This window comes from Botrytis sinoallii, assembly GCF_014898435.1.
Source record: "Botrytis sinoallii strain Bc 23 chromosome Unknown BSIN_013, whole genome shotgun sequence".
In the NCBI taxonomy this organism is placed as follows: domain Eukaryota; kingdom Fungi; phylum Ascomycota; class Leotiomycetes; order Helotiales; family Sclerotiniaceae; genus Botrytis; species Botrytis sinoallii.
The window spans coordinates 1,494,295-1,521,103 of NW_024066040.1; the positions used below are offsets into that span (position 1 = coordinate 1,494,295).

Genomic DNA, 26,809 nt, shown 5'->3' on the forward strand with positions numbered 1-26,809 from the left:
GAACGTACCGGAATTTCCAAGTTAGGTTGAGTTTTGCCGATCAAGGTTAGAGTTGCCCCGAGTGTCCCCAAACTTATCGCGATCTTATATCCTTGGTTCTTTATGCCAATGAATTTTCGGGATCATTGTGTTATGTCTCGCTAGAAAAACATGTCTCAAAATTAAGGGCCCACCAGGCCTTGTGAGATTATGTTCCAGGTGCATAGGTTGCACCCCATAAAGCAAAACCCCGCATCGAGGATCGGCTATAAGGCTCATCTTGAAGATATTTTAATTTCCAAAGATTTATTTCTTCAAATTATTCTTATTTTGCATAAATCAGGATGGTAAGGTCAGGATTTGGTTCGGATGTACTCGGACATTCAATGAGATGTAATCGTTTGGGTATTATGTCAAAATTATCCAATTGAAGAGGTCGAGGGGGGAAAAAAACCCGATTTTATGCCTATAGCGAGGATTTGCTATAGTCTTCCAGCCAGCCCCGAAATTGTATTTACTTGCATTTTGTCCAACCCCGGAAGTGTATTCAGGCTTTCCGGGCCCGAAATACTGGTTCACCAATCAAGCCCCTTCATTAGCTTAATAACCGAGATTACAAAACGTCAGCCTGGATATCTCAATTTTGGAACACGGATTTTCTGTTCCTGCATCAATAAAGTTATCGCACCTTCTTGTCATTTCGGTTCAATGTTGGTGATAAGTTCCTAGGTTATCCCCTAGACTGCCGGCTAGCGGCCTATTCGTAGGAGAAAAAAAACAGGCCGGTATTGACCAATGCGCAATGGTACATGCACCCTCACCAAAACAACGCGTAGAAAGAGGTATTACACATTGGTCAATTTCGGCCTGTTTTTTCTCCTACGAATAGGCGGCGCCGTATGTGGTCCGTGCACCGAGCAAGAACATCAATAACTTTGTAAATAATATTGAAAATAAGGAAATCAATATATACGCTATATATAACAATTCCATCAATATGATCTCAAATGATGTAAAATTTGATTCTATTGATGTAGGGATATTGTGCTCAGATATCCCCCCTACTTTGATAGTAGGGACTTGTTTCGAATCCATGAAATACATCGATTTCGATCGAAAGCTATTCCTACTAACCAATATTCAAGCCGATTAGTTACTGTTACTCATCCTTTTTTATCTTATTTTTTTATTAAATTAATAAAATCGATTATAGAATAAATAAATTTATATATACAAACTTTAAAAGATAAAGAACTTTCGAATTCGCAAGTATTTTTATAATATTTTATTATAATAAATAAGATTTATTGTATTTAGATATATAATATATATAACGTGATTTATCATCGAGTGGACCATATCATCGAGTGGACCAGGGATGCGAAGACTCAACACCTGTACGCAGTGCATCCTACGAACCTCCAGCTCTCTCTTGAGAGTCTGTAGAGCTAAGATTGAGTTGTAGATGGAATTGAAAGAATTGGAAGGAGAGAGGTTTAGAGATATAGTGAAGGATTATATTACGATTTTACGATAGCAATACCTACGAAAAGTTGAATATTAGTTTTAGATGCAGATACGAAGATTACGGAAGCTCTGATTAGATTCAATATCTACCATCGATTACTATTTCAAATACAGAAATATGATACGCAATAGATTTCTTTTTTAGAAAAGTCTTTTCGATATAGAACTTGTTATCGCTTTTACTTGTACTATAATCCTTTTTTATACCCTTTGGCTTTCAGCTATTTGAATATTATGACAATACAATACAGAGAATACTATCGCCTTCAAATTAATATTATGCTTTGGGTATCGATATAATACAACGTTTTTCTTTTAATTTTCGAATTTTCGAATTTTCCGAATTGATTTGTGTATGGGCAATAGGGCTTAGGATTTGGCCCTGCTCTATTATTTTCAATAGTTTCGATTATATACATTTAATAAGAGCTAGAGGATATCAAGTTTATAAAGATATATAAGAAGCTAGTTTAAAAGAGATAAAAACAAAAAAGAGTAATGCCTTCTTTTACTACTTTACTAGCAAAAGGACCCTTTGCTATATTGGAAACAATTCGAAAGGGATAACTCTTGCCTTTTATAGAAAGAGAGGGATAGCAAATTGAATTTAGGATTTTAAAAAGAGAAATTGAATATTGGGATACTTTAATTGGATTAAAGATAAAGGAAAAGTAAGGAAAAAAGTGTTTTAAAGAATAAAGACTATTTAATCTCTATTTGCACTCCGAATAGAGATCGGGCATAATACCTCAGTATTCGTTTTTATTCCCCCAAATTGAATATATCTACTATAGATATCCACTAGCCAATTATTAGATTCTTAAAGCCTAACCATCCTAAATAGTTTTGGACTGAGAAAAGGACATTAATTAAATCAATCAAATCAATCAATCAATTGAGTGGACCACTTCAAAATACACAAACCAAATTAGTCTTTTCCTAATATTATATTTTTAATAATTAATCAATATTTTTTAAAAAGAAAAAATATCTATTAATAAAAAGAAATTTCTTATTAAAAAATCGAATTTTTATATAAAATTTCTATTGTATTTTATAAAAAGTGGAAATTGTCACGATTTTCGTTACAAAAAAAACTATTCCTATAATAACTACTGTATGATTCAAATTTTTGATAATAATTAGAATTTTATAATACTTATATAATCAAATTTTATAATTTCACATTTTGAAAATTTATATTTATCGTAGGTCATGAGCTAGTATATGAGTATATAGTATATAAGAGGGAATAGACTAATATTATGGGAAGCTGGCTCGTATTAACAACTAAATAGCTATGAAACACGTGATTTTCATGAAACAGTATATGATATTCTTATTTTTTTTTTCTATATTCGAGGGGAAAAGGCCTTATTTTATGCTTTTTCCTACTAATCTAGCTTTCCACTTTCGTTTATTTCTCGTAGATCTCTTCCTAATCCGGCCATTCCATCAAATAAAGCTTTTCTTTCTTATTCCTTATTCGATTTCGCTAGTACTATGTCGATCTTACTACGAATGGATTGAAAGAACTAATAAAGAGCTAATAAAGAATTGATTTTCAGGCCGTTCTAGGCTAAGAGCTCTCTTAAGCGACGATCATGTGATTTGATCATGTGATCTTGTGATTCGCTCTTAGTATACTATATGAATATAGAACTATATATATATATATAAAAAGATATATTATTATATTATTTTTTATATAAAAACAATAATATTATTAAATAAAGAAAGTGCACGGTTACGCACAGACGAATTTTGTATGTATTTGTAGTGGCCCACTCGATGATATGGTCCACTCGATGATAAACTACGTTATATATATATTGATTTATATCGAATTTAAGGTTGATATATATTAGGAATATAAAGATAAAAAAAGAAAAATAATTTTATATAACGTAACGTATGGGGAACTCGGACAGGTACCTTTTATCAAGGTACAGGTAAAGACTTATAGTATATCATAAGAGTAGAAGAGCTATGGAAGAGTAAAGCCCTACTTATAGGAAATAGGGCATATTAATATACTATACCTGAAGCATAAAGACAACTACAGATCATATAGTTAGTATTATAATAATACTCTCTGCTCAAGGCAATCGGTTTATAATTATAATATCAATTAATCTTTTAGAAAACAAAATAATATTAAAATATTCTAATTTCTCTTATTAGATTAAAATAAACTTTTTTAGAACTAATATCAATTGCTGAAGCTTTTTAGGTTTGTTTTAATCTCGATTCGGGGGTATGGCTTGGTATAAGTATTAATGGGAAATCAGAAATAATAGATTTTTTGAAGTTTATCTAAAACAGATGGTTTTGGTTATCTGGATTATTAAATAGAAAGCGATAATTGTATTTTCCTAGCTATAAAGGTTTTCGATAGGTACTAACAATGCTGAATAATATTTCTATTTGATTTGATAATGAAATCTGTTTTCATTATAACAATCAAATAGTTATTGAATTCTTATTGCTTGGTTTCCTTATTTGTTTTATTATTTCTTTTTAAAATATAATCTTGATTTTGATAGGATTCGGTTTCGTTGATTGCTTTTTGACCGGCTAGTTTAGATAAACAGTAGAGTGATTGGAGTAATGAATTGTGGAATACTAAAAAGATCTTAAAACTAATAGAAAACTAAATAAACAAACTTGTTTATAAACTTTAGAATCTTATAGGAGCCATTTTATTTGTTATCACCTTCTTTATGAGTAATTGGTTTTTATATTCTTAATACTAATTCATATTTTGTTATTTTCTTATATAAAGAGATATTAATGTAAATCTTGTTAATATAATCTTTATATCTCTAAATAGATTAAGCATTAGGACTTCAATTTTGTTAGAATAATATCAAATCGGTTTGCAATTTTGTTGGTTTTTAGAAATTCATATTTGTATTGATATAATAGGTTTAGGGAAATAAATAAAGAGAGCTCAATACCGAGGTGTAAGTGAACACTATAGTTAATAAAGAATAGGATACACTAATAGTTTCTGAAATGATATTATTAAACACAAACTCTATAAATAGAAGCAATCATATTAATCATCTTAATAAAAGTTTATAAAGCCTGAAGAGATTATTCTATTATAATATTAATCCTTTTTATTTATTCGTTGAACTTGAAGTGGAATAAGAAGGATTGTTTCAAAGTAATTGATAAATATTCGAATAAATACTTCCAGAATTCTGATATAAATTGTAAATCTCTATTGAATACTATATTATCAAATATACTATATAGATAATAAACTTTTTCGATAAACTGATTAGTAAGCTTCTCTACAGACAATCCTATAATCAGAATAAAATAATATATTTTCATTAAATAATAAATAACTATAATAATATATTGATATTTTTTGCTATAACATTTGTTAATTAATAGTAATATAATATAATCAATAAAGATATTAGACCAAAGGCGGAATAGTATTAACAAAGGTTCTAAGAATCCGGATGCAATAAAACAGAAGGCTTTGAGTCGGAAGTAGAGTTGATAGGCTTGTATATAAGTTTCGATTTCTCTTATATATTAAACTATCAATATATACAGGAAACGAAATCAATAGTTTTAACTCAACTGGAATATCCTATTAAACCAATAAAGTAATATTTCGATATATAATCTGGATATAAAGCTTAGTAAAGAAAGGAATAAAGAAACGGTTGTAATAGAAAATTTTATTATTAATTAATCTACAATCTTAAAAAGCAATTCGGAAATTCTTTTTAAATCAATAACAGCCAATAACGAACAATTAGATTCTAAAATGTTTTATACATAGTAATAACCAATTCAATGATTTGTATACTTTATCAATAAGATCGTCGATCGTCTTCTCAGTATCAAGAATAATCATACCCATAAATATTACGATGAGGTCAATATCGTTATTTGTTTGTCAAATGAGGTTCTTGAATATAGCAATATCGAATACTCTTTTCAGAAAAGATTATTTATAAATAATTCTTGATTCGATTATCATTAGGATTGGTGTGTACAGAGTGATCTTCTGTTTTTTACTTAATGCATCAAAGCGAATTGCTTTAAAACCCGGTCTATATATAATACAAAAGTTGAAACTAATTAGGAATTCAGTTTATTTAGTTTATCTTTGATTCAACATTTTTATCAATATAAAATACTTTAGATTCTTATAATCAATAATAATCTCGAACAACTCTTGAATTCCATATAATTCAGATTTCCATTTTTCTAAAGACTTGATAATAATTAATAATTTTTATTATAAATCTCGTAATTGTATTCAGCAATATTATATTTTAAGAAAAAGTATACAACTAGATATAATCAGCCCTCATTGTTATACTAAGAGAATACTCTATCTACAGCCTAATCAAAAACATCTATCTCAACAACTATATAGTGGTGGTAATCAAACATTGTAAGGATTGAGACAAAAGCAAAAACATTTTTCAAGTTTTCAAAAGCATTTTTTAATCAATAATCCAATTCTATATATTCTCCTTTTTTAACAAAAGATTTAAAGATTCCATAATTTTAGAAAAGTTGTAAATAAAGTATCAATAAAAATTAATAAATCCTAAAAAACATTAAAGATCTTTTAACTTAATTAACAACTTTTATTTGAAAATAATCTTAATTTTATTAGAATCCATTTCGATACCACCAAGAATAATAATCAGATCGAAATACTTCGTTCTCCTTATTTCGAATTCGTATTTATTAATATCGATTTATAATCTAATATCAATAAATCTCCAAACAACTTTGCAAATCTGTTTTTGATAATTTATAGTATTCTCGAAATAAATCAAGATATTATCTAAATACATTATACAATTCTTATCCAAAAGATCAAAAAGAATATGATTAATATAGTTCTAAAACAAAGCAAGAGTATTACAAAAGTCGAAGGGTATTATCAGAAACTCGAATAAGCCGAAGCGGATTATAAAAGCAGTTTTCATTTGTAATCTTCTGTAATCCGTAATTTATTGAATATAACAATAATATCCAATTTGATATAAACTTTAGTATAACATAAAACATCAAGGATTTCTTTGATTAGTAATAGTAAATAACGGTTTTTAATAATAATATTGTTTAATTCTTAATAGTCCTAGCAAATTCGAACACTCCCCTCAAACTTTGTAGTTAAAAAAAATAAAGCAATTAATCGGAAACAGAATTTACAGATAAATCCTTTATTTAGATTATTATTGAACTACTTATAAACAACTTGGAACTTGGCTGAAGATATTAAGTAGTCTTTGTTGTACAGAAGTTCTTTACTTGATATAATCTCAATCTTATAATCCCAGAAACGTTGTAGTAAAAGCTTATTAGTAAGGAAGAATAAGAAAACTAGTAAACAGATCACAAAGCTAAAACAGAAATTGGCTTTAGATCTCGGCTGCAGATAGTACAGGTCGGTCAGTCTTTTCTATAAACTTCTTGATATCGTTCTTTGCAATACTATAATGTAGTTGAATAGAGTTATCTATTATAATCCAATATACTTCGCAAGCTTTATCTAATTTATCCCATATTAACCTTTATAATATAAACTTTTTGCTCTTATAGAATTGAATAAAGCTATTAACTATAAGGAACTTTATATTGTTTATACTCTGTTGGATATTTTGTAAGGCATCAAATGGTTTCTCCAAAAGATTTAATAATAATAAGGAATTCAATAGAAATAAAATATTTGAATTCCATAATAATCTTTTATATATTCTGAAGCCCGCAATAATCTATACTAAAACTAGTTTTCAAGATCAATTGGTTTGATATTATTTTGATATAAGTTTCTATTTTCCTATTGATTTAATAAATATAATAATGATTTGAATCAGTTAGCCTTAGATTAGTAAGATCTATATTATCAAGGTTTCTACCAGTAATCTTTTCTATAATTAGGATTGAAGGAATGTATTCCAAAAGTATTAATTGTTTTAGAAATGAAAGGAAAGGATTTGAAGACTTTTATCGATAACTTTCTCAGCAAAGGCTTGATATAAAATTGAAATAGATTTCTTCAAATTAGATTTCAAAATAGACTTTCTAATAGATATATATAAAATCAAATTGAGTGTTATATCTACTAGAATAATATATCATTACAATTGGAATAACAATTGCAGTAAAATTAATTGGATAGTAATATCTAGAGTAGTATATAAATATAAACTTGAAAATCATTATTATCTAATTAATAATAGAATTATAACACTGGAATTATAGAAAGCCAAGAATTATAGAATCTGCTTTGGAAAGATTAATAACATAGATAAGCCGATTTCTTTATAATCGTTAATCCATAAATCTAATAATGCATATTGAAATAAAATATCAAAAATCCTCTGTTTACCAATAACAGATTGCAAATAGTAAAAAAGAAGTGTATAGGAATACCAAATTTAGATATAAAAACTCTATCTATAAACCTATATCCACAGCTTCATTATCTATTAAGTCAATAAACGGAATAATTATATTAGATACAAGGAAAATTTCTGTTAAGATTTTAAAAGATTTGCTATTTATTATTCTAAGATATAAAGGATCCCTAAATATAATTAATCTCTTAATCTATAAAAACAAGTTTTTCATAAAGAACCTCGATTTGCAACTATAAACCGAGATTAATCTTTTAATATGTCTAATTAGGGAATTGAATTTCCGCTATCATCAGAATATATAGAGCCTTTCACAAACCCGCTCAGATCCGAGCTAATAATAGGGGCTGGGGTGGTATATCGAATTGGTGCTGTGGCAATCGGGAATGTGTTCTGGTAAGTAGGGCGGTAAGCGTTGTGGTAGGGTCTGAGATTGTAATCGTAATTGGTGGTAGGAAAACAGTGAACATTCGGAGCATATTGATTTATAACAAGAAAGCAATCGGGGTATAATATGGTTTCTAGACTAATATTATATTTTGCATCGTTGTGTCGCTTTTCCTCACAATTGAGTTTGATATAACCCAACTTCTTGTAATAAAAACAAGACCAAACTCAAGATATTGTTCTCTAATATAATATACTAAGGATCACTAGCCTTAGCAAACGATATCTAATTATATAGAATCTTCAGAATAATCAGATATAAATATTACAATAACAATAACAAGCTTCTTTATATTGAATTTAATCTGATTATTAAAGTTGATACCTTAATTCTTATATTGATTATCGAAATAAATCTTTTCCTCTAAATCATTATAAATACCTTACTATCATACTATCTATACATTGATATTAGTAACAAATAGTTTATTAGAACAATAAATAAAAGTATCAATAAATTCTTATAATACTTTGAATTTAAAATCAATAATTTATTATTCAATAATCTTCTTATATTTGATTATAAGCTATTTAAACTCGATAATAAAGTTATCAAATGAAGCCTTTTTTATTTTATATTTGTTGTAATCTATAAAAACTTTTCGTGAAAGGTCTAGAATCTAGTATTGCTTGTTTAGTTTATATCAGATATCTACAACAATATACCATTCAGAAAGCCAAAGATCAGAATCATATAGATTATTAATAATTATATCAAAATATATCTGATTATTTATATAAACAAAACCAGAAAATAGATTAACAAGAAATATGATTTTCTGAAACTCTGATTCGTTTTCGTAATCCGTAATCAAACAATAATTGATTATACTACAAAAAGTTATATACTAATCTTAATACTTTATAATATCTTACTCATCACTACTAAACTTTTTAGAAACAACAAAATACTTACAACAAAATAAAGCTTATAAATTATTACAAACAACAATCTTCAATATCTCAATTATATCTTTCAATTCAATAATCTTTAATTAAATATCAATAACTTAAACCTAAACAACAACAGCTTAAATTTATAATAAATCTATAATCGATTTAATCAATTCAAATACAATTTAAATATAATAAAATATACAATATTTGAATTATTAAGTAAATCTATAAAAAAAAAATATTAATTTCATAAATTAAAAATATAATTTAAGAAAAGGAATTACAAAGGTAAGTCAAATATAGACGTTTTTGATATAAATACTTGTTTACTCATTTTCAACACTTTTTGAAATTCAAAACATTGATAATAAGATATACAATAAATCAATAATAAATATAATCAATATAATCGGAACAAAACATTATAAAACTTTGGAAATAAAATAAGAAATAAAGCTATAATAACTTATTTAAAGATAATACAAACTATCAAAATATAAGTAAAGACTTATATTATACCATAAAAATAAAAGAGCTATAAAAAAATAAAGCCCTATTTATAGAAAATAGAACACACTAGTATACTATATCTAAGGCACGAAAGCAACTACAAATTATATAGTTGGCGCCGTGACACCTTTACACCAAATTTTGTATGTAAAGGTACTTAGAGCGACTTTTATATCTCTATGGATATTAAAGATAATTTAATTTTTTTGATAATTAGGCTTAATATCTAATAAAAATATAGTGTTAAAGTTACAAAACACTTTTTAATAATATTGCTCTTGAATTAATACGATTTTAAAAATTCCCATAGTAATTTTTGTTAGATAAAAACGACAATTTGAAAGAAACTTTAATATCTTTATTAAAAAAAATTACATCTCTATAATATTTTGTCATATTAAATATTTATATTGAATATATCATACCTCAAAATATCAAAACTATATCTCTAGTATTTCTAGAGATATAAAAATTCGCTCTAAGTACCTTTACATACAAAATTTGGTGTAAAGGTACCTGTCCGAGTTCCCCATATGTCCGAGTTCCCCATACGTTACGTTATTTTATATTAAAAAGTTCAATATTTAGAATTTTATATATAATATTGTATTGAATTTCCTAAAACGAAAGATGTATTTGAAAAAGTAAAAGCTCATTATTCAATTTAGATTTTATATATTAATATATTTCTTTTAGATAGATTTATTATCAGATTATATTCAATAAGTCAATCTCTCAATATAAAGATTTTAGAATTGAATTTCAGTTAATGAATATATAATACAATATAATAGTTGATTAAGCTTTATTATTATTATTAAAATAAATCTATTTTTATAGGATTTAAAATATAAATAAAGTAGATTGAGATTTCTTTATAATATGGAATTGATATAAAATTGATAAAGTCAATAATTCTATAAGAATAGTTGTATTCCCTTTTTTAGGATTATAAAAGAGGGAAAAATATATAAATAAGATATAAGTAATAGTTTTATATTTAGTGTAGAGGTTATTTAAAGTTTTATATTATTTTTATTTTGATAATTTATTTATTTCGATTAATTTCTTGAAGTAAATATGGCATTCAGAGTATACTGTGATAAATATATATTGATCAAATTCTAGTATTTATAAAGAGCTGATTCTAAAAAGAAAGAAGATAATAAAAACAATACTATATTATAGGGAATAGTCTTTTTTATAGTATTTCTTTCAAATAAAGTATGTTATATAGTTATCACGGTGCGGTCTGGGTGCTAGATAAGATATATGATATTCTACAAGGTTGTGCAGGAGAAGGCGGGGAGGTGCCGACTATATGGAGGGTAGTTGCCTAAGGCATCCACCTAACTACGTATTGAACCCGTGACAATAGTATAGAAGAATAATATAACGTGGTTTATCAGCATGTAGGCCATATCATCATGTGGGCCATTTGAAAATACACCAAAATTAGGGCTTTTTTCATATTCTTTATAAAATAACTAATCATTATTTTGAGGGAAAAAAAGATCATTAAATAATAATAAGAAATTAGCTTTCTATAAATAAATTTTTTTAATGAATATTCTTATTAGATTTTGGAAAAAGTCAGAATTGTCACGATTTCGTTACAAAAAAACTATTTTAATAATAACTCTTATATTAATTTGAATTTTCGAAAACTAATTAGAAATCTTTAATACTTTTATAATCAAATATCATAACGTGGTTTATCACCGAGTGGGCCATATCACCGAGTGGGCCACTTTCACCTCAATTCACATCTTCAAACCTATATTATTCAATAACAATTGAATCAATTGATTAAAACTATTAAGAATCTAATAATCTAGGATCTATTATATTATTTTGATAGGTTTTTATATTATAACCTGTCTTTCCGCATTTACTACAATACCGAATAGAAAGTGTTTCTCTATTAGAATTCCTTTCTTTTTAACACTTGTTGTGTTGAATCTGAATATCAACTTTTTGCTAAGATAATATATCAAAAGCCTCTTATCCAATAAATACTCCTCCTTAACACAATTGGATTTTTTTCGTATATTGATACTTATTTAATGCCTTATTTGTCTTTTAAAGTGTACAAATCTCTATATTCAAAAGTATATTCTTATAAGCTAATCTCTTTATACCTTTAGCTAAAGTTAATATAATCTCGAATATAGGTATAGAAGAGCTTGATTGATATCAAGTTATTCGAGATTTCACTAAAATTAATTAAGAAAAAGCTTTAATTGAATTATAAAGGGTTTGAGAGATTCATTGATCTAAATCAAAAGAGAGGAAAGTAGGTGTACAAATTCGAATATCCAATTTCGAAAGTACAGTATCAAAATCAAAGGGTATTAAATCTGTTCCTCTGAATCCTGATTTTATATTCTGAGAGGTGATTGATTCTTCGTATGTAGCTTTAAAAGCTATAAAGAATTCAACCTTCGAAATATAATTAATATATACTTTGATAAACTTATCAATTTGACCACCATATAAACATTTCAGATTCCTAAAACAGTCTATATCAAATAATTGAGTTAAATGACTTGAATGCAGTGGTAGATTCAAGTATATAATATTATTCTCTTTACAATATACCTGAAAAGCTTTTGCTCTATGGTTTTCATACCCATCTAATATCAATATTCGATATCTGTTTTTTTTTTCAATTCTTAATATACTTATCAAAGTGTTTCAATTATTTTAAACCTATTTTATTATTTGTTCATCCATTAGATATAGGTTTAATAGCCCAATCCGCAGAAAAATCGATTTCAGTATACCAATTGGAAAGGTGAACTTATCCCTGAACCACTAGAAATGGGGGAATAGTTTTACTCTCTCCATTTCCATATATTATTGCTATAGCCCATTCTCGATTATCTGATTATATTGATTTACTTTTGCTATATCTTTTGGTATTAATAATAACTATTATTATAGATATAATCTCTATTATAAAGCCTGTTTTATTGAAATTATAGAAATCGCTATCCAAAATACTGTATTTCGCTTGTATATTTATAATTACTTGAAACCAATCTTCAATAAATTTAGGATTTTGTAAAAAGCTTTTTGGAAATTATAAATACAACTAAAACATATCTTTAATTCGATTCGATATTATACAAATCGATATGCCTAAAGCTTTCTAATACATTTCGAACCCTTTGATTCAAGAATATAATTTGCTATATTTTTTATATTCTTGATATTGGATGGAAATCCTTTTGAATTTATATCAAATATATATTCAATAATTATATTCTTTTTCAATTCTGTAATTTTATAACAATTCACTTGAATCTCTATACATGAAGTTAAACCGTTTATTCTATAGCTGATCATTGTACAAGATATATTATATAATTTAACAACCTTTCGAATACTTAATTTTTTATCTTTTTAAAGAACTTCGATAGCTAAAAGTAAATATACTTTTTATTTATAGATTTCATAATAAATGATTAATAAAATATGTGTTAAATATAAAGAATGCAAATTAAAATGAAAGTGGCCCACTCGGTGATATGGCCCACTCGGTGATAAACCACGTTATATTAAATTTTTGAGAGATTATATTTATAAATAAAGAAGGTGCACGGTTACACACAGACGAATTTTGTATGTATTTTGAGGTGGCCCATATGATGATATGGCCCATATGCTGATAAACCACGTTACTAGTTTTGGCTCAATCTATAATATATAATAAGAAAACTCTTGTTAATAGAATACAGAAAAGATTGAAATCTATTTATTCGAAAGCTAAAACAATTAGAATAGTATTCGGAAATGAGATAAAGAAAGAACTATCTATTTCAACCTTTTTTAATAATTATAATTATAATATGAATACTATCGATATAAGGGATTAATTATATACCTCAATACTAGAGTATCAATAATAATAATGTAAAAACTATTAAGCTTTAGAATAATAATTTTTAATTATTACTTTAATTAATTGCTATTTGATTTATAAAGAAATTGTATAAAGTATTTTATAACCAAATCTTTAAAATATAATATTTTTTTGGAAAGCTTTTGGTAATAGATTAATTACCGAATTCGGGTTTAGATACTATTTTAAAGATGCTTTTGAGTTTTTATAGATTTCAATTGAAGATTCTAACCTTTCTATAAATCATTATTTATAAGATTGAGAAATAAAAAGGGTTGTAGTATATATAGGGAACTCTTTTTGATATAAAAAGAGCTATATTAAGGAAAACATCAAATAATTTTAGATTAAAAGGTAATAAATATAAGAATATATAGGAATATTAAGAATATAATATTCATTTATATAATAATAATAGGTATTTTAATAACTATTATAGAATATAGTCTAAATATTATAAGCAAACTTAAAATCCTGATAATCTGATTGGTCGACAAGATCCCTGCTAAGCGACGGCGCCGCTAGTTGGCAGTTTAGGGGATAGACATCGCTGTGCCATTGAAGTTACCTGTTTGGATTTCTTATGCATCGCTAGAGCATAGACAGTCACGCCACAATAAAAAATTTCAAAGTCACCATCGCGAAATGAATGGAATCAGACCCTTGATGTCATACCGCAGGGCAAATTCAATTTACTTCTACAAAATATTGTTTTTTCCCCCGTAATTTTATAGATACAACATCAGATGACAATTTGTTCTCCCAATATTCGAACCCCAGAACGCAAAAGCTCTCAAAAATCCAACGAAAATAAAACGATCTAAGGTTACCACAACTTTCACCCTCCACGTATGGACACCACCAATCCACCACTGGCCATGCAGCAGGAGGGATAAATTCTACAGCAAATCAATCTCTTGACCAGCTCTGCCGATTTCCGAATGTCTGTCAATCTAAACGAAAGACCAGGTTCCCTTGATGCGTCCAGCAGACTCTGGAGCAAGAGCCTTGAAAGCGGCAGGGCTCAAATCTAAGTCGTATGTAGCGCAGCCCATGCACTTATCAACAACCTTAACAGTGACTGACTTTCCGCCATAGTTGATCTTGATCTTTTTTCCGCAGTTGGGGTTACCGTTGGACTGGGTTCCCATAAGTCCTGCTGACATAGCAACGACCAATTCGGAGTCAGAATTGGTGACTCCACAGGCACCAAGACCTACATCATAGTAGGTCAAGTCACCTGTGTTTGAGCGTCGGACGAGCTCGGGCTCGTTTGCCGATACTGGAGCTGGAGCAGCGGAGATGAGGGGAGCGAATGCCATGATGGCGGCGATAGCAGTGATTGTGAACTTCATTTTGACCGAGGAAGATGTTTTGTTTTAAAAAAATGTGTTTAATGAAAGTGTGAAGACAACGAGGAGCCGTGTGCTGTGAGTTTGTTCTGGGAAGTATGTACTTAAAGGTTGATGGTGATACGATGATGAGAATAGTTTGTCTCCGAAGATATCTAATGGGTTTATATATGTTTTTCCTTTTGTCGTTTCTTCTATTCTAGTGTTCAAACTCGTTTCTTGACGTTGCTTTGGGATTGAGGCTTTCTTCAGCGAAGGATTGACATTCTTCCTTTACTCAACGTAGCACCGCAAGGAGTGTAAGAGTATGAAACAAAATCATCTAGGATTTATGTTTAATGGTCAGTATTCTTTCGTACTGAGCGTAACGTAAGTTTTCAAGACAATATTCACTGTTTTGGATACAATGGTAGTACCAAGCCCTAAGAAGATTTCCGAATTCCTAAGAAAGTTTTTTTCACGTCAAGTTTCATGATGCCAATTTATCATAAGTTTTCACTACATCGATTGTCTTGAACCTCGAAGCATTAAATCTTTCTATGTTGGCATAAAGAATGTTGGATCTTCATTGAACTAGAGCGATACTTTGATAGTTAAAGTCTAGGTCTCAACTAACTGACGATCTGAATTTGTTGAGCGTGTTTGATGTCCATATCTAAGAATCTAGCTCTTTTAGGTAGGTCTCTAAATTGTTTCTGGCTATCCACCCCTTTAATATCGATAACACAAGACTACTCAATTCGTAGTCACTAAAAAGCGATATAACCTCTAGTTTTAGACATCAACGAGTAAGTTTGAATCTCTATCTCATCTATTCCTGCGTATTTGCGTAACTTATATCTTCTTTTGCGAGAATCGTACATACTTTTAATTGGCATAACAGGTAGTGATATCAGTGTGAAAAAATGCTGGGGGGACGTACGTAGGGGGAGTCCATGAACCGACAGTCTTGAAATTCTTAAAGGCTAAATCCCCAAGATCGAGAACCTAAGCACAAGATCTAGCGAGATAATTAACAAAATCAACTATGTATTTCCTATTTCGATCGTTTAGGTAGAATTCATCACACTTTAGAACTAAAGTTGTCGGTTTGAAATCCATTGTAAGATCTTACAACACCGGACGAAGTATGTTGCGTCTTCTTGACATTCGCACGATAGATTTAGTGCGTCCGGGGATGGAACTAATTTCACTAAATCTCATGACATGCATAGAACCTGTGGGGCCATCAATCCTCCGAAAGTTTACGCTATCTAAATTTAGCCACTCCGCCCGAATAACGTGACACCAAATTCAAATTATCGTGATGACGTGGTCAGATTTCCAAGCAGAAGGGATTTTATTATATTTACGTGAGCCTTGGGTGGTATTGGATCAAATAACCAAGACAAACAGGACATCAAACAAATTTCGAATAAGTACTGAATATGGAAGGTGCATAATGATAAAAGTTATCATGAAACGACCGACATAAATCCTTCCCCAGACGATTGAAATTAACATGACTATGAATACTTAGGTAGTCCAAATCCGGTCAACTACCGCGAATTTGCTGACAACGACAGAATCCTGAAGCTTTGACATCAATGTCAAATTGGAATGACATCTGACTGAGATGCAATTGCAAGGAACAGACACCAAACTTCAGTTCTAGATCCTGAAAGCACTTGACAATCCATGAAAGAGGAGGCCAGCATCATCAGACACAAGGATATTCACGAAATTGTTTTCCTTCGTTCCGGAGATATGGAATATTGGGAGTTCAAGCGTTTGATGCCGCTCAATCATATACGAAGCTATAGTATTGAAGGCACGGATTTGCAAATGTTTTCATGACCGTGGCACAGGCTGGATAGGTATGAGTTATCGATACCCGGAGATCAAATAAAGCCACAACCTATTTTTCTGCTCAAAATTCATTGATAGCAGTGAGACTTTCGTGGCTATATCAGTGCTTGCAGCATGATCACTGGATTACGGGTGATCAATCACTTTCCTCAGCGCTTGCTCGCCCGAGTTATATGATTTCACGCCCTTTGGCACCCATCGTTAGTTGCAAAGCCTCCAAATAGGTTAACCTTATGGATTCCCAGAATCTCGTTCTTGGAAACTTCCGAGGTGAGTGAAGTTAAAATTGCCCAGAGCTGTGCCGCAATGCTTCCTGGATCTATGCAGTTATTGGACTGAAGAAGAACCCAATTTCAATGAAATCACGCCGTAATTTCCAACTTCAATAAACGCCACCAACACGCCAATTCAATATGTTTTCTAGCCGGAGCTTGTCCTTGAAAGCTCATAACGGGCAGATAACTGCAATAGGTACGACTAACTCGTCCCAACCTGTTGGTAAGCGATTACTGTCGGCATCAAGGATATTATCAAACTGTCGACTAACTTTTGTGAGCTCTAAGTTCCGGCATCAATATAGAACTCATGTCATTTCCTTCCAACATTGGTCCTTATCTTCGGTTTCTAGAGCGTTGCCCTGCTGTAGATTGTAATAACAAACCGACGAAGTTTCTCTTTGGTATGACATGATTCAAGAAGATGGACTTTTATCTGGGGTTTACTCTATGTAAAAAAAAAAAGCAAATCTCGGGTGTCCAACCGGTGGCTTACATAAGTGCGGCGAGGCGATTCAAATACAGAAGGTGTCATTGCTACTTCATTGTGCATATTGGCATCTTGATTAGCCCTTATTAGCGAGTTGCGAGCGACTATCAAGCGCCGGAGGTTCTCAGAAGTTCATTCTGCTGGAATGAAGTAGCTTACAGCCAATCAGAGATAGACGGGAACTTTCATAGCAACCACAGCAGCGAGCAAGTACAAGTGAAGGTGTGCTGAACAGTTGATTGATTGGCCCTCTAATCACGATGATGTAAGGACGACTTGTGATTTACTAGATATTTCTATAACTGCAGACGAAAGTGCTGAAAGTGCGACATCGGCTTCATTTACAAGAGCTGCAGGTCGCGGCTGGATATGCAGTCTTTCTCTAAAGAAGGAATATCCCCGCGTGCTTCATGCAGGTATCGTATGCGTTGTATCAAATACATACAATTCTGCTCCAATAGATTGTACAGTTAGTTGCACTTCAACTTGCCTCTAGATTTGTACTGATAGTCATGTTTTCAATTGTGCAAGATAGCGTGGCATCTTTAGACTTCTAGAGAGCTTGCGTATCTGCTCAATCTATTATCGACTGGCCAATCTTGTGAGTATGCCATGCACATTGCTTTACAAAAGTAATTAAGGCCCTCATATTTTGCTTGTTTTTTCGATGTTCCCTACAAATTTACCGCGTAACCTTAGTATTTCCAGGGTGGTATTTTTTACCCGCTCTCATACTCTCTCCACGAATCACATGCTCTATGGTGACCCGACAGAATTTGGACCCCTCATTCGACTTCCTACAATTGATTTGGGCCCCGAATACCAATATATTTTCGTCCATTTGGTAACGAAAAGTTGGAACAACCAGGATAATGATACCTTTGTCGCTTTAAGTTCTACTATCGAAACACGACTCCGAATACGAGGTTCTCCTCCGCATTACAGCCCTTGTCATTGGCCATACTCTTAAATACCGACAAATGTAGTGAGCGTTATAATCGAAACGCTTTCAAGGTTCCTGGATATTGGAGACTAGTTCTTATGTCCACTAGCTCAGGAATAACAGCTAGGTTTTATTGATAAGCAGTTGAGTAGTGGGAGATATGGTTGCATAGTCCGCCTTCAAAAAAAAAGCCTAAAGTGGTTTGTTGGTAACCTGGTGGATGCTTGCAACAACTGCATATTTTTGGCTATTACTGTATCAATCGGGCTTGAGACTCTTGTTTGCGTTTTACCCGGAGTAGCTGGGCCTGGCTCACCACATAATATTGCAAGGCTTCAAAATCTAGGCGCGTGCGAGTTTCTATCTTACATGGTTTCTATTGCTGTTTTCCATCGAAAGAGTCAGTCTTTCGCGCCTCAGTCCATAATTTGTGACGTGATGCTTTGAAGAACACTTGACCTTCTCTCGATGATAATCATGATCGCAAGTTTAAATGAGGGTACATTTTCTATTCATAATGTAATAGTAATCCAAAAATTATGCACTCGTCTTTCCAAATCTATACAGCATGGTCTACGTTCTGCACATCTCCCATACCAAATCGCTCTATCACCTCAATTCCCAGCAACTCCGATAAAAGACCCAAACTCCAAATCCAAATGCACCACCCAGTCTGGAAATCGAGCCACCTATACAAGACTCTCGAGGACCTCGCCTCTCTCCCTCAACAAATCTAGCACCGGCTGGAAAAGCATGCCTTCTACTCCCGCCCATCTCCTAGTCTCCTCCAGCCCCACCCACTCCCACTCACCATTCTTCTCCCCCTCCAGATTTCTCGGGCCCGCTCCCTTTCCATCCCAAGTCCCCACCATCCAAATAGCCACGTAGTGCTTCCCCTCCAGCCCTTCCTTCCCATCTCTCCTGGGTCCCGCTTCCATAAGACTATTCGTCGCGGTGAGAAATTTCATCTTCTCCTTTTGAAGTACGAGTCCTGTTTCCTCAAGCACTTCCCGGACAGCACATTCTTCGAATGTTTCACCGAACTCGAGGTGTCCACCTGGATTCGCCCATTGGTCGTGGCCATGGGGAACAAGCCGTTTGCCCATCAGGAATAGAGGGTTTGAAGGGGTAGAAGAGGGGTGCAGGATGAAAACTCCAACACCAACGCGAACCTTGTTTTTGGACTCGGACATGATAGATGGGTGATTTAACAAAACCAAGATTTCTTTCTGTCTAATACGCGAGCTTCGCTTGCTTGTTCAAAATGTTGTGGGTGGTGTGGTAGGTGCAGAAACCTAGTTTGAGTGATAGCAAGAGAGATGAAAGACCAAGAAAGTGATATGAATCTGTTGGTATCAACTTGGTTGATAAGTGTAAAATACTTTAGTTTGTTATGGTTGTAATCGTTCTTCATCAATGTTAACTATGGGAAGTTAGTAACTTATATAGAAAGGCGCCAGCGCCTCGCTAGCCAATACAGTACCTTCTATGATCATATGATCGATCCCGACTGAATCCTCCAAGAAAGTACGACAGCTCAGATGACCCCAATAACTAGAAAACTATAGCTAAGACTATCAACATTCCAACTATTATAAAGATCATCTGACATCATCCAACTCCATATCTTAGTAGAGTCTCGTATAGCAGTAACCTATGGCCATTTTTGGTTCAATAATAGTAATCGATCAAAATACGAACTAGACACTTCATATTGAACTACATGAGGCTATCTAGATTATTCACCAATCCAATTCCCAAGGTCAGTGTGAGATCGTCTTGATTTTCTCTTGTGGGGGCGATTACAAGCATAAAGGATTGATTACAAAACATGCGAGATGATTACTAAAGAAATATTCCCATCAACACGATGGAAAATGATGCCGGTATGGCGATCTGAAATTTATATAAAGTTAAGACACGATTCAAATCAAGCCAGCAGGACCTGGCAACGTGTTTGTGGGTAAAAGAATTTCAGCTGAGCTTGTCTAAAGGTTTCAGAACCACACGCTCTCAGCTTGAGCTATAAACATAACCAACCGCTTCTATTATTCTCAAACAGAAATGGCAGCACAACTATCAAAGCCTCCCGACATATATATTCACGAGTTTCGTCATGTATAAACACCGTACTGCTGCATTCCGACTCGAAACCATCACGAACTTTTCTCGGGCGCTGTATTGTATTCATCACACAATTCCTATCCAACTGACAACTATATGTGCTAGTGTGGCACTATCAATGCCTTACTCCCCTTTGCAGATAAAGTGATCGACGGATCAACCCATACTTCGCTACGGCACTTCCTCTGTTTGATATTCGCTCGATGACTTCCGCATGTTCTATCACAATAATGCCGCGATGACAGCTGGCTGCATTGCAGCCGCTCCTTTATCATGGCAATCAAACTCCATCCGTGCGGCATTTTGATTTAGGCATAGAGGGGACGGAAGATGGCGTAGCATTCCGGAAATCATCGAGTCCTTTCCGTTTGCCCGTGATCTCGTTCTCTTTGTGTAATCCTCACCTCGATCATCCAAGACTCATATTCATGAATACACAAATCGACAAGATCAACGAGATGATGATTCTTGGAAAAGGCAGCGCAAGCTTTTGGAACTATTGCCAGTTGGTACAAAATACGGTATCTGAATGTCAAGGGTCTAACAAGGACACCGTAACAGAAGAAGCTCATGCTGCCTTGACTGCGAGGTAAATTTACAATTCACTCCCCTCTCGCTTACAGAATCTACCTCTTAAGTCTACGTAGAATTCTTCTCTTTGGTCATGGAATGATTAGATCGATAGCTGTGGGTCGACCACAAAATTACATCCACAAATATCTCTTTGATATCCACTGTCCGTTATTCTGGGACTACGTTTTTGAAAACGCCATCGTCGCTAACAGTCAAACTATCTATCTCCCCGGAGTGAATGCGGTTTCATTCCAAGTGCTAGTGCTCTCTTTCTATACCGGAATAGTGGCGGGCCCTTTGCGTCTACCCTCTAGCCCTTTCGAGTTTTGAGTACTAGGCGAAGATCTCGAAATTCCCGCTTCCCAAAATGACATCATGGATAACGTCCAACTATACTTCAAAACTTCCACGAAATGCACCTTGGCACCAGCAATTCTCTTTGTATCTTTACCCAAGACTCGCTGCACAGAAATTCCACCTCCCATTGCATGATGAATCGCCCGCTTGTTAGAATGGAAGATGTTATGTACTGGGAAGTGCAATTTGATAAGCATCCTGATCTAGCCAAAAACCACGTCGCAGCTTCTCGTATTAAATGGCCCTGTAACACGTTACCATGGAGTGACGAGCATTGAAAGTATGTAATGAATGAGACAGAATTTCCAGAGCTATACGACCGTTGGATTTTGGCTCAACGAACGAAAACTAATTTCGGAGGATTGAGAAGGAAAAATGAGTATTTGAGAAGCATGCTTAAATCGGAGCATCTTGATCGTAACAACGAGCGCATGGGAGTAATGAGTTCTGTAAGGAATTTAAATCAATCTGGAAGGGTTGGTATGGTTCAATAAAGTTCATCTCGAATAGGAGGGAATAATAGAGAACGAGAAAATTCAAGAACGCTCCTTTGTCTATCTTTTATTAATCTTATTAATACAAGCATGATCTTGTGTCTCGATACAAAGAAGCTTCGATCTCGAATAAACTTTGCTTGTTGAAGCATTCGTGAGGTAAAAAAAAGGGACTTCATTCGCATCTATTATGATTGAATATTTTCCTCCAACAGCGGCACAGACATGTCTTCATCTCAATATCTACAGTCCCCTACAATAGAAACTGCAACAAAACAAGTGGCAAGCCCCATCGTGTAAGGGGTGTAATTTTTCTGGCCCATACTAAAAATTAGAAATATAACAGCTCGTTGATAAGACAAGTTGTCGCTCTTGCCACACATACGCGCATGATCTTTTACGGTCTGGCAATCAAGGTCCCTTGGCTAAACTAGTCACATAGATGAAAATCGTTCTGAACGCTGATAACTTTTTTGCCTATTCTGCTAAGGCGGATTCTTGGATACACTTATAATTAGGCCTCCACTAGCAGCATGTGTCCAGTATGTAGCTTCAGAATTACTTCGTCTAAATTTTTATGAATATGATACTCTTTCAGAAGATGTTCAAACAGCCGGACAGGAACAGATCCCCACTGCTATAAAAGGCCGTTTGAGTTTGTTCCGTTGCGGCTAATCCTTTTTGAAAAGAAAGCCGCTGAGTTCGAAATATGGAGACGGCAAAGATATCGGACTCGAGCTCCGCCTGTCGATGGTGTTTCTGGTGAATTGTGAGGGGTCCCGACAGATCTCAAGACTCGATAGATCCTTCATTTCTATCTCTAGCGTCTTCAATTGAGACTGATGTTTCTTTGACAATCAGTCTGCGCGCTAGTAATCGATAGCAGACTCGTTAGAACTGTTATGCTCTGCATTGAATTGAAATAAATTTGAAAGACACGCTTCTTCAGGCCAGGCACAGCCTCAATTTTGCCTTCGTCTTAGATCTCTATCCGGGGTTTTTTTTCTTATTGGAGACGGGTGCGCTCCCAAGATCGAGAAAACCGAGCTTAGGCGTTCTGTAGCAAGCTGCTTGTTTCTCAATGCCCTTCCTGTACGATCCATCTTTGAACCCAGATGGTCAGTCGATTCTGGAGCTGTAACAGAATTGAAAGATTCTTTATTTACGACATCATCAGGCTTTGAGAGCGAACTGCAGTTTGAAGGCGTTTTCATCTCATTCCATATGAGTTCTTGTGTATGAATCGAAGGCTTATTGGATACAGAGAAAGCGTTATTCCGTGGTGCCTGTTGCATGACATGGATCCCGCCACGATCCAATGGAGCGAGGGCAGAGAAAGCGTTATTCGATGGTGCCTGTTGCATGACATGGATCCCGCCACTATCCAATGGAGCGAGGAATTGAGTCCTATCCGGTCTTAGAATTCTTAGCCCGGGGTGATACGAAGTTTTTTCTTGCGGCACATGTATCCCAGGATCGCTTAGCATGTTCGGTTCTGACCTCTCTATAGAGTCATCTAAAATGCTAGGTCCTCGACGATCAACACAAGCGACTTCAGTATCAAGCGACTTATCTGGTATCCCTTGATCGTTCAGAGTTGTTAATAGCTCAAACCCTAAACGTAAGTTCTCTACTTCTTCTTCGGGGTTGTGGTAAGAAGTTGTCCCTGCAATAACGCGCTCTTTGCTAGCACAACCGTGAATATACCATTCGCCGGCAAGCTTCAGTTGACCCGATGCGAAGTAGACATCCCCCAACTCGCACATAGATTGCAATGTGGAGGAATGCTTGGGCCCAAGAAGGGCTTTTCGCTTCTTAATTATGGTATGATAGCAGTGTTCCGCTTCTTGGTATTGATGCTGAAGTTTGTAGACTAAAGCTATATTTGCCTTGAGATATAGCGCTAACCCATCCTCTCCTCCACCGCCCAAATTTTCTAGTCTTTTGAGTCCTTCTTGGAACAATTTTTCCGCTTCCAAGAAGTTCCCTCTTTTCATAGCAACCTCACCCAAATTGTTTAGTGACTCTATCACAGTCTTGTGGACGGGACCGTTAAGGTCTTGATACCCTATCAAGGTTCTTTCGTAAATTTCTGTCGCAGCATCAAAGTGCAATTGTAAAACAAGAAGATTCGCAAGGTTGTTGGCTGTGTTGAGCGTCCGTGGATGTTGCGGTCCAAGCATGGTATGCTTGATTTCTAACGCTTGATGAAGTAGAGGCCGAGCTTCTTCCAACCTTCTCGAATCGAGATACATAGCCGCGAGGTTATTCATAGTACTAAGAGTCGCAACGTTATTTGTTCCCAACAGTGAAATTTGCATTTCAAGAGAATGCATGAACAGACGTTCTGCATCATTGTTTCTATCATGTTGCCCATAAAATGTAGCAAAAGTGGTTTGAAATCCTTCGATAACGCCTCCGTATTCTATAATGCTCTGCTGATCAGTCAAAAAAGATGATTTGTTCTCGATACAGGCATCGATATGTGATAGCAGCTCTTGTCTTTTTTTCAGGGAAAGCAGTTCCGTGTCCGTTTCCTGAATAACAGATGCTGTTAATGCGATCGCAAAACTCACGCACGCCTGGCGTCTCTCTACAGATTCTCTAAGTTGCAACCAATCCTGAGATTTATCAGCTCTTTCTTAAACATGCTTTCGAAAACAAAAATACCTTTACTAATGGATGGAAAGAGAATCGAACCTCATCGCTCGTGATCTCCATGTTTTGAATAATTGAAAGATTTACAAGGCCGACAATAACATCTTGAAACTTGAAAGAGTCCCAAGAATCCTGAGTGCAGAAAAGAGACTTCCATCCTGGAGACTTGACGTTATAGATATCGGGATTTTTGAACAGTGATTCACTGATACTCATTGGGCTGAAGTATGCAGCTTGGGCCAAGAATTCGCCAATTCGATTCCTCTCCTCATCATTGCCAGAGATCTGGTCGAAAGACAGCTCCCAAGTGGTAAGAACTGATAGATGCTCAGAAGTTTCTTGTGAATCGACCAAGCTACGTTTTTGATATTCCCACAAAGACTGCGGAGTATCTTTCAGTATGAATTCCCTTCGCCTCTGAAAGTGGTCTGAAAATATGTGAAGCGGAAGATGGCGAATTGAGATGTAACTTGCTGCTTGATCAATAGCAAGCGGGAGGTATCCTAATCTCTTTACTATATCTCTTCCCTGATTTAGATCATCCTCAGAATTTGAGACTGAAGTGCATCTGGATGTCAATAACTGTACACTTTCTTCCTCGGTCAGTCCATCCAGCTTCAGATGACTGCCAAGTCTACCGCTTGATATGTGACGGCTTGTCACGATGATGGCGTTTTCTTTAGAAGTGGCGTTTGGAAAAAAGGATGGCAAATCACCGAAAGCGTTTGGATCGTCGTAATTATCAAAGACCAATAGCCATGGTTCCTTCCAATCACCCAAGATATGTTTGACAGCTGATTTGCTTTCCTCACCACCAAATTGAGCTGCAGAACTGTCGATTTCCTTCAAAATTCTCTCGAATCCACGAGACGCAGACTTCTGCGATGACGCATCAATCCAAAACACACCTTTATAGAATTTCATGTGCTGGTGACTATATTCTAGAGCAATCTGAGTTTTCCCTTGACCTCCCACACCAGTAAGAACGACAATTGAAGGGTCATTGTGGCTAGCTTTTAATGCTGTTTGAATTCGATCCAAAACGTCTTTTCGGCCAACAAATTGTGCAACTCTTGATTGGGGAACATCAAAGTATGATCTTTTGTTAGACAATGATGCTCCAGATTTTGAGATGATGTGAACATGCACGGTAGAAAGGTGCAATGCAATAGTCGACTTATATTCTGCCAGAATACCGACTATCTCCCGCACTTTAGTATCTTTGCCAAAACTTCTGATCCCTTTCCAAGTCTTCTGGAGTTTAGATGCTGTGTCACTAGGTGTCAAGTCTTTGATCAAGCCCTCTAGATTTTGCAATTGACGAAGGCATCCCTCCAGGACACGAACCAATGCCTTTTCGGTTGAAGGATCTAGAAGATCACGATATTGAGGAGATCTCAAAGACTCGATGGCTGAGATAAGTAAAGGCAACTGGAGAGATAAGTCGCGAAAAGCAGCGTTTTGGCGATATGATTGAATACGATTTTGTATCTTAGTGCAAGCATCCACAACTGCTATTACATTGGAAGCAATTCCAAGGACAGCGATAAATTCAACTCCAGACATAGTGATTATTTTAGAATGAATATAGTTGAAATTTGAAGTGACAGGAATCTGTGAAATATCTCGAGGACTCAAATGAGTTGGTGATACTGTCTGGGGCTGAGATATGCAAGTTGAAACACAGCCTCAGCCATAGGGATAAGAGCAACCAATGGGATAAAGTAATCATGACCTTACCACTCTTATAATGAACCCATAAAACCCGTGATGATTGCTGCCATGCTTCTCACCCGAATCCCGATATATGCCTTGGGCATGTGCAACTACCTCTCTGATCTATGCCACTTTTAAGATCTTACCTCTTGAAGAGGGAGTATTCGAGAGAGGCCCATAGTGGTACAGGCTCGTTGAAACCGTCGCTCTGATGTTGGAATCTCATAATGACAGAATGAGCTCGTCGTCTTCGAACACAAAGTGACTGTCGACGGCAGATACTACCTGTCGAATCAAAATTT

At 33.9% G+C, this 26,809-nt stretch overlaps 3 protein-coding genes across 3 annotated transcripts; all 3 read right to left on the reverse strand.

Moving 5' to 3' along the window:
- Positions 1-14,630: 14,630 nt before the first annotated feature.
- EAF02_007760 (uncharacterized protein) lies at positions 14,631-15,032 on the reverse strand (the record flags this gene model as incomplete). The annotated part of the gene is made up of 1 exon (XM_038903808.1): positions 14,631-15,032. The coding sequence occupies one exon, from the start codon at positions 15,030-15,032 to the stop codon at positions 14,631-14,633; it is 402 nt and encodes a 133-aa protein (XP_038756622.1).
- Positions 15,033-19,274: 4,242 nt separating this feature from the next.
- EAF02_007761 (uncharacterized protein) lies at positions 19,275-19,778 on the reverse strand (the record flags this gene model as incomplete). Its single annotated transcript, XM_038903809.1, has 1 exon — positions 19,275-19,778. One exon carries the CDS (start codon positions 19,776-19,778, stop codon positions 19,275-19,277), a length of 504 nt encoding a protein of 167 aa, XP_038756623.1.
- A 3,317-nt stretch (positions 19,779-23,095) lies between these two features.
- Positions 23,096-26,357, reverse strand: EAF02_007762 (uncharacterized protein; the record flags this gene model as incomplete). Its single annotated transcript, XM_038903810.1, has 2 exons — positions 23,096-24,754; positions 24,804-26,357. 2 exons carry the CDS (start codon positions 26,355-26,357, stop codon positions 23,096-23,098), a joined length of 3,213 nt encoding a protein of 1,070 aa, XP_038756624.1.
- Between the last annotated feature and the right edge of the window lie 452 nt (positions 26,358-26,809).